We start from the raw sequence: 17,281 nt of genomic DNA, 5'->3' as shown, positions 1-17,281 counted from the left end.
GACCGAGAAGGGGAGAGGCACTGGCCTGCGGGCGGCTGCACAGGGCTTCGGGGACTGAACGGCCCGGAGGGGCGAGGTCTGGCCGCCAACGGCCCCGCCCACAGCCCCGCCCCTGGCTCGGGGTCCCGAGGCCCGTGCGGGGAAAGGGGGTTCCGCAAAGATGGTGGCGCGCGGATTTGTAGTGGGGCTGTTGCTGCCAGTTATCCTGCGGGCCCACACGAGTGCAGGTGAGGCAGCCGGCTCGCCCGACCCCGCCATCGGCCTACGCCGGCTCCTACATCCCGCGATTGCTCACAGGAGCCCTCTGCGCAACCCCTCTCAAGGTCCAGGAAGGGGTCTCCAACCGAGGCCTGCGTTGCTGGTTCTGTTGGGCGAGAGCCCCTACCCTTCCGCTTCCTCCCTCCCGTTAGGTTATGGTGCAGCGCGTGGGGCAGACGGAGAGTTGGGTTATCTGAGTGGGGTTGGCCCTGAGGGTCTTTGAGTAACTGCTGGGGAGCTTGAAGGGGAGGGGTGAAACCAGTAAGATAATATTTGGAAACAGGTGCCTGAATCATCCAAAACAGTTCAGTGCTGCCCCCTCAGTGGTACCCTGAGGGAGGGTTTGCTTCAGGCAAGAAATTAAATTTTACTAGTTTAAGTGGTAATAGGGCTAAGAAGTACAACCCCCTCACTAGCTCAGAATAGTTAAGGCTCAGCTTTGGTTTCTGGTGCAGCTTACAGATAGTGGTAGTGGGATAAATTGCAAGGCACTGGGGAGGAGGGTGACTCACTGACCTTGTCCCAGTCAGATCTGATCATGTTACTACACAAGGCTGGACGTTGGGTCACAACTATGGAAAAACCAGATCTGTCTTCTAATGCAAAGTTAACATGATAGTGCTGAACCTATTTATTCCCTCAGACACTCAAATAGTAGACCACAAAGATCTCTGTTAAGAAATGAAGTTGGCCCTGGCCGGTAGGCTCAGTAGTAGACCGTCAGCCCAGTGTGTGGAAGTCCCTGTTCCACTCTGGTTAGGGCACACAGGAGAAGTGACCGTCTGCTTCTCCACCCCTCCTCCTCTTCCTTTCTCTCTCTCTCTCTCTCTCTCTCTCTCTCTCTCTCTCTCTCTCCTACCCACAGCCATAGTTTGAATGATTTGAGTAAGTTGGCCCCCTGGCACTGAGGGTGGCTCCATGGCCTCTGCCTCAGGTGCTAAAGTAGCTTGGTTGCTGAACAATGGAGCAACGTCCCAAATGGGTAGAGCATCCCAGGATAGGTGCTTGCCAGGTGGATCCCTGTTGGGGCACAGGTGGGGGTCTGGCTCTCTGCCTCTCTGCTTTTCACTTAATAAAGAAAGAAATGAAAGTTGAGGTGGGGGAACAGTTGGAGAGCAAAAAAAATGCTGCTTTGCGTAAGAACCCAGTAAGTACTCAGATTCAGAGAAACTGCAGCATATAGCTGGTTCTGGGTTCAACCAAAGTGTAAACATCTTTTTCTCTCATCTTCACACAGTGACCTTTGAGTGTAGCATATGAGGTGGAGAGAAGATAGAGGAGAGTAGGACTCTTGTTTTATTTTCTCTGTTAAAGGCTGTTAACTTTGATATTAGCATTTTATCTTTGCTTTTGGGTTGCATTGTTACATCACCTTCATTAACATTGGATAAATTTTTCATTGATTAATGCTCTAAAGTTTTCTTCTTTATTTGGTTGCATATGCTGAACAAGAGTTCTCCAAATCATTCCCCTGTGTTCATGTTTATCATGTAAGATTTGAGATGTACAAAAGTATATGGAACCATGAAACAGTGAAATGAATACCCATGGGTGCTCCACCCAACTTAAGATCTAGAACATTGCCAGTTTTATTGAGGTTCCCTGAGTGTTCCTCCCCAGTTTCTCACCAGAGGTAACCACTGTCCTCCTTTTGTCAGTCTACTTTTATTGATGGTCTCTTCCCCAGAACCCAATTCCTCTTTTTTATTACAATACCCAAATGAAGAAAATATTGAAGACAAAAAAAAAAAAATCAAACCTTAAGCCCAAGTTTCTTGAGTTTGACAAAAATTTACCACTCCTGCCTCCTTTCTTAGTCTTCTGGTTTGTTCATTGCTCCATTCCTTTGAAGTATTTGCACTGTTTACTGTTTGGAATGTGAGCTTTAGGAGAGGAAATATCTTTGACTTACCACCAGTTTCAAACTGGCAGAGTGGGAATTGAAGTAACATTGGAATCAAGCGGCTTTGTTTCTAATCCTGTCATGAATTATCTTTGTGGTTTGAGGCCAAAGAGACTTAATGTCTGCATTGTGTTGAGTATAAGGCCTGCCATAAGGAAGCACATCTCCCTACGGGCAAGGACTTTGTCTGGGGTTGTGTGTGTGTGTGTGTGTGTGTGTGTGTGTTTTCATTTCACTCTTTTGTCCTCAATGCTTAAAATGGTTCCTGGCACATAATAGGCATCAATAAATATGTGTTAAATTAGTTAATTAATATGCAAGCTATTTTTAAAAATTACCTAATTTACTTGGGTCTCAGTCTGTTGATCAGTAAATAACATGATTGTACCCCAGGGTGTGAAAGATCCTTTCTACCTCGAAAGTTCTTTAACTCAGAATAGAGGCCTGCACAAAGAAGTTCAATATGTATGCATTGGAGAAAACAGACTGATTTGGAAAGGTGTTTGCCCTAGCCTCTGAGACGGCTGTACACATCTACAGCCCTCCATTTGCACCAGCTCATATGCAGCCAGATTTCTTCATTCCCTCACCCTTACCCTCTCTGCTTAGCTCTTAAGCTTTTAGTTTTCAGTATTGTTCTATAAGAAGAACCTACCCAAGACAAGGCCCTCCCACACACGTGCTTCCACCCTTTCCTACAGCAGACTGCCAGTGCTTATGCAATTACCCCTAGTGCAATAGTCTCAGAGCATTTTGCTCCTGGAAGCCACGCATCTCCAGCCCAGTGGACATTCTGGATGAACTTTGATTGTCATGTAGGTTTTGTGATGGAACTAACTCATAAGAGAGGGCTGAGGTTGTTTAGGGACTGGCGTTGTTATTTGAAGTGCAGGACAATTAGGCCACTGAGTCTGTATAGGAGGCCCCATTAGCTGTACTGCTCCGTAAGGTATAGCCTAAGGGGCCATCATCATTTGTAGCTTCTAGGGAGGAAAATGTCAACCTTGTTAGGTCTTGTTCTCTTTCCTGTCTATCATTTTTATTTAAAAGTATTCTTTAAAATTTTAACTGTGTTAATTATTTTCTTCTAGGGGTTTCTTGTCTGTTTTGTTCAGACAAAGATGGAAGTTAAGTTTTTTCTTTCTCTTTTAAGTTGTGATGAAGAACTCACTGAGATAATTTGGATAGATGCTTATTAATAAAATATAGGCTGGTGTTAAAAATAGGAACGATCTTGTTAAAGTGAGTTTTTATTCAGTCTTGTTAGTGACTCTAGAATAGAATCCACAGTTTGAAGTGCTCTTCCTCTTTGTGCATAATTTAGCTTATGAAATGGGTAAAATTATGACAAAAGAGCTTTGTTCAGACATTTGACCTTCTAATTCTCACTGACCTTATGTTTTGCCTCTTAATTTGTCTGAATTTACTCTAGAAGGAAGCAAACTTGTTGTAGAGACTCACAAATGCTTTGTACTGTCTCATATGCTGGTAGAAATGAATTTTAGGTGGGTTGTCAAACAACCACGATAAGGGGAATTATCTGAGGGAAATTCACACCGGTAGGGTGGAAAGGGGAAAAAAGTTTAGAAAGGGCTGTGTTGAGAGAGAGACAAGCTTCTTAATTCTCAGCTACTTGGAAGTGGGCATGACAATGGAAAGTAGGGGAAGGGAATGGTTAAGTTTTCTCATAAACACCATTTGAAGGGTACATAAAAGGAGCATCTTAGGAAAGAGAGTTAAGCCTTAGGGCCAAGCCTGAGAGCAAAGGCGAATCAAGAGCTCTGAAGGGAAAGAGGTCTGTGACACATCGGTTGCTCATGGTTCTTGGAGTTTTCCTTTCTGGTCTTTACCATCATGCATATTGTTGGAAACTGTTCTTGTTATGTTGCTTATCTAATTAAGAGGAATGAGATCTATCTAGTTTTAGAAGATTAAAGTAGTGAGTATATTCAAATATTCTTGTATGTTTCTTGCTCTATAACCAGATTTAATCAGTGATGAATCTTGCTGGTGATGCTCTTCTGTTTACTAATTTTTTAGATGTTGATTTTCGATTTGCTTCGTTCATTGATAATTACATGGTGCTACAGAAGGAGCCTGCAGGGGCAGTGATTTGGGGCTATGGCGTATCTGGAGCCACTGTGACAGTGACTCTATGTCAAGATCAGGAAACAATCATGAAGAAAATGACTCATGTGAAAGGTAAGGCAGTTTTCATTCTCTCTTCAGCTTTTGTCTTCTTCTGCCACCTGCTGAATTATCTGAATATGAAAGCTTACTCTCCAGCTCAGGTTATTCATCCAGCTAGCTAGCCATCCAGCACAGTTATTTGAGTATTTGTCATGTGCTAGGCACGGATACAAAGAAAATGAAGACTAAGTCAAAGTGCCTGTCATCAAGGAGCTCAGGGAATACTGGGAATAGACACCAAGTCATACAGGGGCAGAGTGATAACTGCTATGATGAAGGTGTATATGGGTGTCGTAGCGTACAGAGGAGAAACATCTGCCTCAGATTGGATGGTGAGGGGAAGTTTACACAGGAGGTGGCATATGAGTTGAATTATAGATAAAGAAGGCAGGATGGAGGACTGGCTAAGAACCTAGGCTCTGAATTCACTGTCTAGGTTCAGGTTCTGACTCTGTCACTTAATGGCTGTATAACCTTGGACATGTTATTTAATATCTCTGTGTCACAATTTATTTTTAAAATGAGATAATTATAGTATTTGGGATTATATGGGTTTTAAATGAATTAACACATATAAAAATATTTAGAACAGTATCTGGTACATAATAAGTACTGAATCAATGTTAGGTATTGTTATTATTATTATTACTTTAGTCAGTTCCTAAAATACTTATTGAGTGGCTACTATATTCCAGATACTGTGTTACATACTGTTGATACAGTGATGAGAAAAACAGATGTGGTCTCCCTCCTAAAGAAGCTAATAGTTTAGGTGAGGCACTAGAAAAATAATAAGCAACTACTGTTAAGTGTGGTAAGTGCCACAGTGGGCTATGGGGGTGCTTAGTAGGAATAACGAACTTAGTTTAACTTTCATCTTGAACGACAGGTAAGGCAAACAGGTATAGGGAATAGCCTGGGCAAAGGCATGGAGACATGTAGAGGAATGGCAAGTAGGTGGGTTTGTCTGGAACACTGGGATAAGTAACTGGTAGATGACAGGAGATAAGGGTGGAAATGTAGGGAGGCTTGTTTGTCATTATTAGGGATGGGTACTCTATTTTGGATGGATGGATTTTTAAGAACAAAAAAATATAATCAGATTTGCATTTTAGAAAAGTTACTCTAGCAGGACTGTGGAAGATTGATAGAGATCAATCAGACTAGAATTGATGGGATCTGTTACCAGGCTATTATGATATTCAGGCAATAGACAGTGAAGGCTTGACCCAAAGTAGTTGCTGTGAGGATGGTCACGAAGGTGAGAATTAGCCTTACAAAGGAGCCTCTGTCTAGAAGAGATTAATTTGGTGGTAGTGGGGGGTAGATTTATTGGTTAGGCTTTCCACATTTGCATGGTGTAGAACAAAGGTATGTTTTTGTTTTTGTAGATCCACAAGCTTACTTTAGTGGGCATCTTGCTCTGTTCTGTTCTGCCCATGAAACAAAATGAATAAAGTGTTATTTGGAATGAAGAAGGTAGATAGATATGTAGGAAACTTCACAGGGCAGAAAAAATGTTTCTCAAAGGAGACACTACAGGGTATATTTTAAGGGTTGATTTCTATTTAAATATCATTGAAAACTCTGGGATTTTTCAGCCAGACAGACTACCTTAGTTCACCACTCTATCTTTGTTAATATTGATATTTAACTTGTTTACCTGTAATTCCCTAGGTGCCCGCAACAGAGTGGAATTTAACAACATAAAGATTTTTGTCTGGCAGACTGACACTTAAGTATTGGGAAAATTAAAACCTGATGGATGGTTGGGAATATGGCAGGTACTGGGCCTGTTCAAACCAGGTTGTCAGATGATGCGTGGTAGTTCAGACACAAAGAATAAAATGAAGGAGAATAGCGTATATCCTCTCACTGTGACACAAATGGGGATGCATATGTGGATGATAAAATGAGGGTGTATTTGCCTAATTTGTCATCATGATTGACATAAACATGTATTATTTCTAATTTAGAAAATTAAAAGTTCACAATTGCAATGTTAGCATGCATGCTAGTTTTCTATGCTACATAATAAATTACCACAAATTTAGGAGCTTAAAATGACTCATTTTTACTATTTTACAATTCCTGTAGATCTAAAGCCTGACTATTGTTTAGCTGGATGCTCTTCTTAGGGTGTCACAAGCTTAATGAAATACAGGCATCAGCAAGGCTGTGTTCTCATCCAGAGGCTCATCTGGGGAATGATCCATTTCTAAGCTCCCTCAGGCTGCTGGCAGATTCATTTCCTTTGCCTTTGGGATTCATAGTTGCATCTTGGGTTTTCCCACCTCTGACCTCTACACACTCTTTTAAAGGGCTTATCTTATTAGGTTAGGCCCACACAGGATAATATCCCTTTTTATCAACTTAAAGTCAACTTATTCGAGACTTTAATCACAGCTGCAAAACCCCCTTTATCTTTTCCATATAATGTAACCTAACCATGAGAATGACATCTGATCCCCTTTACCATTTTCTGTTGGCTGGAAGCAAATCACAGATTCTGCCTGCACTTGATGGGGAGGAAATTATTTAACGGTGTGACTTATCGGGAGTCACCTCAGGGTGTGTCTGCCATAGCAGTTACTTACTGAAACAGTCTTATTGACTAATAAAAACTTAAGCTTCAGCCTGACCAGGTGGTGGTGCAGTGGATAGAGTGTTGGACTGGGATGCCGAGGACCCAGGTTCGAGACCCGAGGTCGCCAGCTTGAGCGCGGGCTCATCTGGCATGAGCAAAATAAAAAATGCTCACCAGCTTAGACCCAAGGTCACTGGCTCAAGCAAGGGGTTACTTGATCTGCTGAAGGCCTGCAGTCAAGGCACATATGAGAAAGCAATCAATGAACAACTAAGGTGCCACAACAAAGAATTGATGCTTCTCACACCTGACCTGTGGTGGTGCAGTGGATAAAGCATCGACCTGGGATGCTGAGATTGCTGGTTCAAAACCCTGGGCTTACCCGGTAAAGGCACATATGGGAGTTGAAGCTTCCTGCTCCTCCCCCCTTTTCTCTCTCTCCTCTAAAATGAATAAGTAATAAAAAAATAATAATAAAATAAAATGAATAAATAGAATTGATGCTTCTCATCTCTCTCCGTTCCTGTCTGTCTGTCCCTATCTATCCCTCTCTCTCTCTCTCTCTCTCTCTGTAAAGAAAAAAAAACTAAAAAAAAACACCTTAAGCTTTTTTTTTTACATTTATATTTGGTGGTAGTGGAGATGGACTTTATACAGAATAAGTTCATGTCAGAAATGAGCAGTTTGGCCTGTAAAACTTTCTTTACCTCCAAGTAACTTCTACAAATCACTGAACCAATTTGCAGCTGGTGAAGTGCCAGGGTTCTGTGTGGGAAGAAGTGAATAGGATGGTTTCTTCCAGCTCTAGGTTTTTCCTTGTGGGAAGGGAAAGGTTGTTGATAATTTTCCTTTTTCTGTTCTTGGCATCTGAGACTTGGCACAACAACCTGAAAACTAATTAACAGTCTAATGTGAATAGAAGAAAGAAAAAAGAAAGCACTTTATGACTAATCATGTGTTTAGACAAATTATTTTAATTTTTTCCCTTTGATTGTTCTTGCCAGTTTTAGATGGGGTTGGTCAGGGAGATGAAGAGGAAATGGAGAGAGTTCTTCACATACATCTTTGGAAGGTGAAGAAAATAGAAACAGTAAATAGGCCACCAGAGATGCTAACTCTTAGACATGACAACACAAAGCCCTAGTTAATTTGCAAGGCTTTCTTGTCAGTATAACCCAGGGTGGGAGTTTATTTGTCATTTACATGATGGAGTGCCTGGCACACTGTCAGTAGCTGTATTATGAAGGAAGGAGGATAATCTTTCTAGATGGGAGAAGAAAATATGAGGAAGCAGAGATTTGAATGTGAAACTGACTGGGAAAAGAGGTTACAAAATAGCAAGTGATTAGAGCCCAGAAGAAGGAACCAGAGCCACTGTGGCCCTGAAAACCCATCAGAATCAGTAGGAAGCCAGTTGGATGGTGAACTCAGTTTTATTATTTGGACGGAACCTATTGAACTTAATGGGTTAACATATCATATTTCCCCATGTATAACACGCTCCCATGTATAATACGCACCTTAATTTTGGGGCCCGAAATTTGAAAAGAAAATGTATTACATAAAGTTATTGAACTCAAGTTTTATTCATCATAAAATTCATACAACTCCTCATCACTGTCAAAACTCCCATCCATTAGCTTGTCCTCATCTGTGTCTGATGACGAATCACTGTCTTCAACAATGAGCACAAAAACAAGTGCAAAAAAGCGGGATATGCAAGTAAAAAAATCCACAATCACTGTATAAGACTCACCCAGTTCTTAGACCCCAAATTTTTGGAAAAGGGTACATCTTATACATGGCAAAATACGGTAGTTTCTAAAAACTATAACTGGACTTCATCATCCTGTGGTGAGCTCCACTTTAGTCCTAAACCAACAGGCCAAGGACTAATCAATCATCCTTGTGAAATTCGGATGCTCTGCCTTTATAATCCACCCTTGCTTTTAATCTAACAGTCTACACAGGGGCTGCTCTTCTTTGTATATACTTACATGGGAGTAAATCCTCATTGTTTTAAATGAATTGTTTTTGAGTTACTTCAGCCATTAGTAACCTGTCTTCAGTAGATCTGATTTCCCCTGCCTTACCTAGTAGTTAACTGTACTTAACACTCATCACCATATCAGAGTTTATTTTTCTATCATGTGGGAGAGGGGAAAAGTTAGAAACTAAAGGAACTTGAGGACTAGAACAGAAGGAATTTCTCTGAGATCTTCAAGTGAGTTGAGGTTTCCTCAACAGTTCTTGGGAATAGGGCTTAGGCCTTGATTTGTAGTTCTCTTCATTCCTGGGGAGGGCTCATCTTGTGGCTGAAGTAGGATGGTGGTGTTTGTTTTGCCTTAATGTCCCCCTTCTCTTATTTTTTTATTGCTGGGAAGCAGAACTTTCAGAAGCTCTGTTGAAGGCATTTTTCTTCACCAGCCGCATTGCCTAAATTGAGGTGAAGTGTAAATATCAGATTAACAGCAGTGATGAAGAATGAATCATACAGGCATAGAAAGCTAAAAAATAGCCCTGTGCTAGATTTTCTGGGGGTTGACCTTATCATTATAAATGAGTCAAGCTGGTGGCAGAAGGACAGAGCTGCAGTAAGACATGTCAGTGCAAGAAGCCTGGAAGGACCTTGGCAACACTGCGCTGGGGCAGATTGGATTGTCTGCCTGTTCAGAAGTGTGAGCCACATGGAGCACATGCACCTGTGGGATACAATCTGTACTGGCTGCCCACTGTTTCCAAAACAGTGATGTTTCTTCTTTACGTGAATTATACATTTAATATGTTGATGTCTGGCTATCAGTGGTATGAAAACAGTAGCGGACATTTGGTCCTGGGCTTAATTGACCTCTTAGGGCTGGGAGGAGCAAACTAAGTCAGCTGAGCTTTTTACTTTTTATTTTATTTTTTATTCAGTGAGAGGAGGGGAGGCCGAGCCAGACTTCCGCTTGCGCCCGACTGGCAAGCCCACTACAGGGTGATGCTCTGCACATCTGGGGCTTGCTCTGTTGCTCAGCAACCAAGCTTTCTTAGTGCCTGAGGCAGAGGCCTGGAGCCATCCTCAGCACCTGGAGAAAAGAGAGAGAATCAAGAGGGGGAGGGATAGAGAAGCAGATGGGCGCTTCTCTTGTGTGCCCTGACTGAGAATTGAACCTGGGACATCCACCTGCCATTCCAACACTCTACCACTGAGACAACCAGCCAGGGCCTAGTTGTGCTTTTTAGAGGAGCAAACATGTACCTGTTCACTGATGCCTTGTGGGTTTTGGACATTTTCCCTAAAACTGAGCAGTACTTTACGGTTTGAACTTTTACTAATCTCCTGTCATACATCCAGATTTCTCATGCTTCTGCCAAGCCTTTGCTGATTAGAAAGAACTTATCACACTGTCTAGCACACAATAGTCACTGGGTAGTATTTTCATAATTATTATTATTATTTTTTACACGTTGGTATAAAAATTTCATTTCCAGATTTTACCATTCTTTACTTTTTGTATTTTTCTGAAGTTAGAAGCGGGGAGGCAATAAGACAGACTCTTGCATGTGCCCGACCGGGATTGACCCGGCGTGCTCACCAGGGGGTGATGCTCTGCCCATCTGGGCTGTTGCTCTGTTGTGGCTGGAGCCATTCTAGCACATGAGGTGAAGTCCTCAGGGCCCAGGCCAACTTTGCTTCAATGGAGCCTTGGTTGCAGGAGGGGAAAAGAGAGAGAGAGAGATAGTAGATGGGGAAGGATGGAGAAGTACATGGGCACTTCTCCTGTGTGCCCTGACTGGAAATCGAACCTGGGACTTTCACAGGCTGGGCCGACGCTCTACTGCTGAGCCAACCGACCAGGGCCCAGGTTTTACCATTCTTTTCCTTTGAATTTACATTAATTTGATGGGCACAAATTATAAATTAGTTCCTATTCTTCTGCATTCTAAGACTATTTCTTTTAAAATAATTATTCATCTATTTTCTCACTCTCATTTTATCAACCTTGCTCATGTTTGGATTTCATAGGTATACTCTTGCCACTTTGAAGACATTCTTCTTAAGTTTCTCAGTATGATGGTTTCAGGGGTGGTGGTGTGAGTGGGTGAGAGGTAGGAAGATGGTAGGGAGGAGGTTCCTAAGGAATATGCTATGAATTTCTGAAATAGGGCCTTGGATAGCTTTTCATCTCCTTAATTGAGTCTGAAAACCGTAAGTCTGGTAAATAACTCTGTGAAAATAATTAATTCAGGCCAGCCACATTGCCTGAATTGAGGTGAAGTGTAAATATCAAATTAATAGCAGTGATACCTTATTCACAGAGAGGTTAAATTATATGCCTCCTACTACTTCATGTGACATGTTCTCCACTCACCTGTTTAACTGTTGAAGGAGAACCCAGAACTACTGCTAGTATTAATCCCAGGTGGCAACATGGGGAGGAGGTGTGAGATTGATGACAAAGATGATACCATCAGGCAAGGGAAAGTTTCAGATTAAAAATAATTTTCTCTAATTACCTGTGCTCACATTTGTGGCACTGTGTAAATATAGTAGGTTATGATTATCGTTGGTTTTTTTTTTTTTGTATTTTTCTGAAGTGAGAAGCAGGGAGGCAGAAAGACAGACTCCCATAAGCGCCCAACCAGGATCTACCCAGCATGCCCACCAGGGGGCAATGCTCCACCCATCTGGACTGTTGCTTGGTTGCAACCAGAGCCATTCTAGTGCCTGGGGCGGAGGCCATGGAGCCATCCTCAGCGCCTGGGCCAACTTTGCTGCAGTGGAACCTTCGCTGTGGGAGGGGAAAAGAGGGAGAGAGAGAAAGAGAAAGAGAAGGAAAGAAAGGAGAGGGGGAGGGGTGGAGAAGCAGATGGGCACTTTTCCTGTGTGCTCTGGCCGGGAATCAAACCCAGGACTTACACACACCGGGTCGATGCTCTACTGCTGAGCCAACCGGCCAGGGCAGATTATGATTATCTTAATATTGACAGTTGGAATTTCTGTTTTCATTAAACTCCCTTGATTTTTAATTTTCTGTATATTTTTGCCTCTCCTCATTTAGGATTATAACTGGCTAATTTATTTCTCTTGTAAATGCTTCAGTTAAAACTAAGGAGGGATTGGCCCAGGTTAAGGATAGAAATGCCACTGTTGTTATTTGTATTTGCTTTTATCTTAAATTTGGCCAATTTTCATAACTTTCAATTTATTTGATTGCTGAAGCTGGCTGGGAATGGCCACAAATGAGTATAATGCATGACAGGATTGGGTTACAATTTTATTTTAATTAATTGATTGATTATTCCTTGGACTCTTGTTATTTCAGCACACTCTAATAGCTGGTTGGTGGTACTGGATCCTTTGAAGCCTGGTGGACCTTATGAAGTGATGGCACAGCAAACTTTTGGGGGAAAGAACTTAACCCTGAGAGTTCATGATGTCTTATTTGGAGATGTCTGGCTTTGCAGTGGGCAAAGTAACATGCAGATGACCGTTTCACAGGTAATTTGCAGTCAGTGATAATAAATAATGTTGATGTTAAAGAAAAAAGAAGGAGACGGAAGGGGCAAGAAGGAGAAAGGGGTCGAGACCTCTTTTAGCATGTGCCAAGATCTATTCTAAGTGTTTTCCACGTTTGATTTTAGGAGGTAAGTACTTTATTCAGTTCTCACAGACTAGGAAAATGGACCACTGAGGGTAAATTACCTGCCTAAGGTCACAGTTAATAGTGGAGCCAGAATATGAGGGGGTAATGCAACTTCAGAGCTGGCTTTCTTAGTCACAGCAAGTGTTCGGTCAGTGTGCCAGGCACTCTTTTCCCACCTTGCTGGGCTAAAGGCAGAGAGAAGCTAGACTGTATCTGAAGGTAATGGAGATTTCATAACAAATTGAAGACAAAATAAGTTATTTTTCTTTTTTTTATTATTATTATTTATTCATTTTAAAGAGGAGAGAGAGGGGGAGAGAGAGAGAGAGAGAGAGAGAGAGAGAGAGAGAGAGAGACAGGGGGGAGGAGCTGGAAGCATCAACTCCCATATGTGCCTTGACCAGGCAAGCCCAGGGTTTCGAACCAGCGACCTCAGCATTTCCAGGTCGACGCTTTATCCACTGCGCCACCACAGGTCAGGCTATTTTTCTTTTTGATTGGTCTTAGAAGATGAGCTTCTGGAGAAAACCTAGGAAATCAAAACAATTAGATTTTGTTTTAATGCTGAGCAGCTAATATAATATGTATCTTTCGTTGTCATGGAGATTGAAAAATTAAGATTGAATGTTGGCTTTGCCTTTTACTAGGGAATGGCTTAGAGCAGTTCACTTGGTATTTTTGAGACTTCTTTTTAAAACATACTTTCAAAAAATATCCCTAACTGAGCCCAGGCCGGATAGCTTGGTTGGTTAGCATCATCGCAAAGTGCAGGGGTTGCCTGTTTGATCCCCAGTCAGTGCACACACAGGAACAGATTGATATTCCTCTCTCTCTCTCTCTCCTGTTCCTCTCTCTATAAAATCAATAAACATTAAAAAAAATGTGCTTCAATGAATATTACACCCTTTTGACCATTGGTAAGTATATAATTCAGTAGCATTAAGTATATAGGGTGGGGCAAAAGTAGATTTACAGTTGTGAGTATGCGAAACACAATTTATTCTTGTATTGTTATTTATTATATTATTTTCCATGCAAACAACTGTAAACCTACTTTTTCCCATCTTGTATTCACAATGCTATGTGTACCCATTACCCTATCTATGCACAAAACGATTTTATCATGCTCAGCATAAACTTTGTACCTGATAAGCAATAATTCCTTCTTTTCTCCTTCCTCCAAGCCCTGGTCATCTCTGTTCTACTTTCTATGAATTTGCCTATTCTAGTTACCTTGTATAAGTAGAATCATATAATAGTTGACCTGTGTCTGACTCATTAAGCATAAAGTTTTCATGGTCCATCCATGTTGTAGCATAAATCAAAATTTTATCCCTTTTTATGGCTGAATTATATTCTAATGTATATGCCACCTTTTGTTTATCCATTCGTCTGTTGATGGCCACCTGGGTTTTTACCTCTTGGCTATTGTGAGTAGTGCTGTTATGAACATTGCTGTGCAGATATCTATCCAGTCCCTGCTTTCAATTCTTTTAGATATATACCTGTGAATAGAATTGCTGAGTCATCTGTCAGTTCAACATTTAACTTTTGAGAAACCACCAAACCATTTTCCACAGTAGCTATACCATTTAACATTCTTACCAGCAATATGCAAAGGTTCCAGTGTCTCTACATCCTCTCTAACACGTGCTACTTACCTCTTTTTTTTATATAGCCATATTAGTAGATGTGCAGTGGTATCACACTGTGGGGTTTTTTTTTTTGTTTTTGTTTTTTTTGTATCTTTCCGAAGCTGGAAACGGGGAGGCAGTCAGACAGACTCCTGCATGCCCCCAACCGGGATCCACCCGGCATGCCCACCAGGGAGCGGTGCTCTGCCCATCTTGGGGCATCGCTCTGCCGCAATCAGAGCCATTCTAGCACCTGAGGCAGAGGCCACAGAGCGATCCTCAGCGCCCGGGCAAACTCCGCTCCAATGGAGCCTCGACTGCGGGAGGGGAAGAGAGAGACAGAGAGGAAGAAGAGGGGGAAGGGTGGAGAAGCAGATGGGTGCTTCTCCTGTGTGCCTTGGCTGGGAATCGAACCCGGGACTCCTGCACGCCAGGCCAACGCTCTACCACTGAGCCAACCGGCCAAGGCCTATCACACTGTGGTTTTGATTTACATTTCCCTAGTGACTAATGATATTGAGTACTTATTGGCCATTTGTAAAACTTCTTTGGAGAAATGTTTGTTCAAGTCCTTTGTTCATTTTTGAATTGTGTTGTTTGTTGAATTGTAGGAATTCTTTATATGCTAGGTATTAATATGCCTAAATGTCAGGCATATGACTTGAAAATATTTTATCCATTCTTAAGGTTGTTATCTCACTTTCTTGAGGGTGTCCTTTGATATACAAACATTCTTTTTTTTAACTTTTTTTTACAGGGACAGAGAGAGAGTCAGAGAGAGGGATAGATAGAGACAGACAGATAGGAACAGAGAGAGATGAGAAGCACCAATCATCAGTTTTTGGCCCTAGCCGGTTGGCTCAGTGGTGGAGCGTCGGCCTGGCATGCAGGAGTCCCTGGTTCGATTCCCAGCCAGGGCACACAGGAGAAGCGCCCATCTGCTTCTCCACCCCTCCCCCTCTCCTTCCTCTCTGTCTCTCTCTTCCCCTCCCACAGCCAAGGCTCCATTGGAGCAAAGTTGGCCCGGGCATTCAAGCTGGCGACCTTGAGGTCTTGAACCTGGGTCCTCCACATCCCAGTCCAATGCTCTATCCACTGCACCACCGCCTGGTCAGGCCAAACATTCTTTATTTTGGTAAAGTTCAATTTATGTTTTAAAAATTTTTTTACTTAATGATTTTAGAGAGAAAGGAAGGGAGAGAGAAACATTGATTTGTTGTTCTACTTACTTATACATCCATTGGTTGATAAGTCCCGCAACCTTGGTGTATTTGGGACAATGCTGTAACCAATTGAGATACTTAGCTAGGACTGTTTTTTTTTTCTTTTTCTTTTGTTGTATAAGTTTTTGGTGTCATATTCATTAAATTGTTGCCAAATCCAACGTTATGGACATTTTCTCCAATGTTCTCTAAGAGTTGTATTGTTTTAGCTATTAGGTTTAGGTCTTTCTTTTTGAGTCAGTTTTCCTATAGGGTGTAAGGTGAATGTTTAACTTCATTCTTTTGCAGGTAGATATCCAGTTCTCCCAGCACCATTTGTTGAAAGACTGACCTTTCCCCATTGAGTGATCTTGGCATGCTTGCCAATAATTAACAATATATATGATGGTTTATTTCTTAGCTTTCTTTCTTATTCCATTGGTATATAGATCCCTCCTTATCCCAGGACTATATGGTTTTAATTATTGTAGCTTTGTAGTAAATTTCAAAGTTGGGAAGTGCGAGTCTTCTGACTGCTGCCTTCTTTTTCAAGATTGTTTTGGTTAGTCGTGGTCTCATGCAGTTCCATATGACTGTGAGGATGTGCTTTCCCATTTCTGAAAAAAAAAGGCCATTGAATTTTGATAGGTATTGTGTTTGAATTTGTAGATTTCTTTGGGTAATACTGGCATTTTAACTTCTGTTATAAACATGGGATATATTTCTATTAATGTTTTTAATTATTTTAAGCAATGTTTTATAGTTTTTGGTATCTTCTACCTCCTTGACTAGATTTATTCCCAAGTATTTAATTCTTTAGCTGCTTTTATAACTTGAATTTCTTTCTTAATTTCTTTTTAGGATTGTTCCTTACTAGTTGGTTTATAGAAACAAATGATTTTTTGCATGTTGACCCTGTATCCTGAAACTTTGCTGAATTTACTTATTAGCTCTAGTAGGGTTTTTTTTTGTTGTTGTTGTTTTTTGTAGACTCTGGGATTTTCCCAATGTATAGAAGAAGTATATCATCTACAGATATAGTTTTATCTTTTTTTCCTTTCCAAATTAAATGCTTCTTCTTTTTTTAAAAATCTAATAGCTCTGGCTTGAACTTGCAGTGTGATGTTAAATGGCCGTAGTGAGAGTAGAGATTCTTGTCATGTTCCTGGTCTTAGGGGGAAAGCTTTCAGTTCCTTACCACTGAGTATCTCAGTGGGCTTTTCATAATTGTCCTTTATCATGTTGAGGGATTTTCCCTCTAGTCCTAGTTGTCTGAGAGGTTTTATCATGCAAGTATGTTGAATTTTGTTAAATACCTGAGGCTTAGTTTTTATGACACAGTGATTATGTTTGACCTAATCAATTCACAGGATCTTTATGAAAGAGTTAATTATGTTTGTCTCTAAAAGGCCTTTATAAATTGAATACTGCTATCTAAATATAAGATGTCATTATTTTTTAACTTTTAATTGTAAAGTTTTAAACACACAAAAATTAAGAGACTTATAAAAATCTATATTCCCATTTATCTGGATTGACAGTAAATATTTTTCCATATTTGGTTTATCTATCTTTTTCTTTTCCTTTGGTGAACAGTTTCAAAGTAAAGTTGCAGACATCTTAATACTTCAATTAGATGTCATATATCAAATTGATATATATATTCATATATAAAATTAATTTGTTTATATACATATATATTAATATTTCTTTACACAGAAATAAGTAATAATAGACCAGTGATGACTTTTTTGATTAACTCTTTCATAGCCTATGATTCTTTTGTTAGTATAAACTATTTTTTCTCTGTTTCAGTTACTACCTTTGAAGATGAACTATTCTTATGTTTTGAGACCTAGTATTTTTCCTCCTTAATT

The 17,281-nt window shown here is 40.9% G+C and overlaps 1 protein-coding gene across 2 annotated transcripts in view; it reads left to right on the top strand.

The window, feature by feature from the left end:
- Window positions 1-14: 14 nt before the first annotated feature.
- Window positions 15-17,281, top strand: part of SIAE (sialic acid acetylesterase) — a 53,656-nt gene continuing 36,389 nt past the window's right edge. For both annotated transcript variants that reach the window (XM_066259599.1, XM_066259598.1), the window contains exons 1-3: window positions 15-227; window positions 4,202-4,363; window positions 12,248-12,423. In XM_066259599.1, the coding sequence (XP_066115696.1) occupies window positions 161-227; window positions 4,202-4,363; window positions 12,248-12,423 (405 nt within the window). In that variant the 5' untranslated portion in view covers window positions 15-160. The remainder of the gene's footprint in view (window positions 228-4,201; window positions 4,364-12,247; window positions 12,424-17,281) is intronic.

This window comes from Saccopteryx bilineata, chromosome 2, assembly GCF_036850765.1.
Source record: "Saccopteryx bilineata isolate mSacBil1 chromosome 2, mSacBil1_pri_phased_curated, whole genome shotgun sequence".
NCBI lineage: Eukaryota > Metazoa > Chordata > Mammalia > Chiroptera > Emballonuridae > Saccopteryx > Saccopteryx bilineata.
Note: the sequence above shows the minus strand (reverse complement) of the source record. Positions and strands in the feature narration are given on the sequence as shown.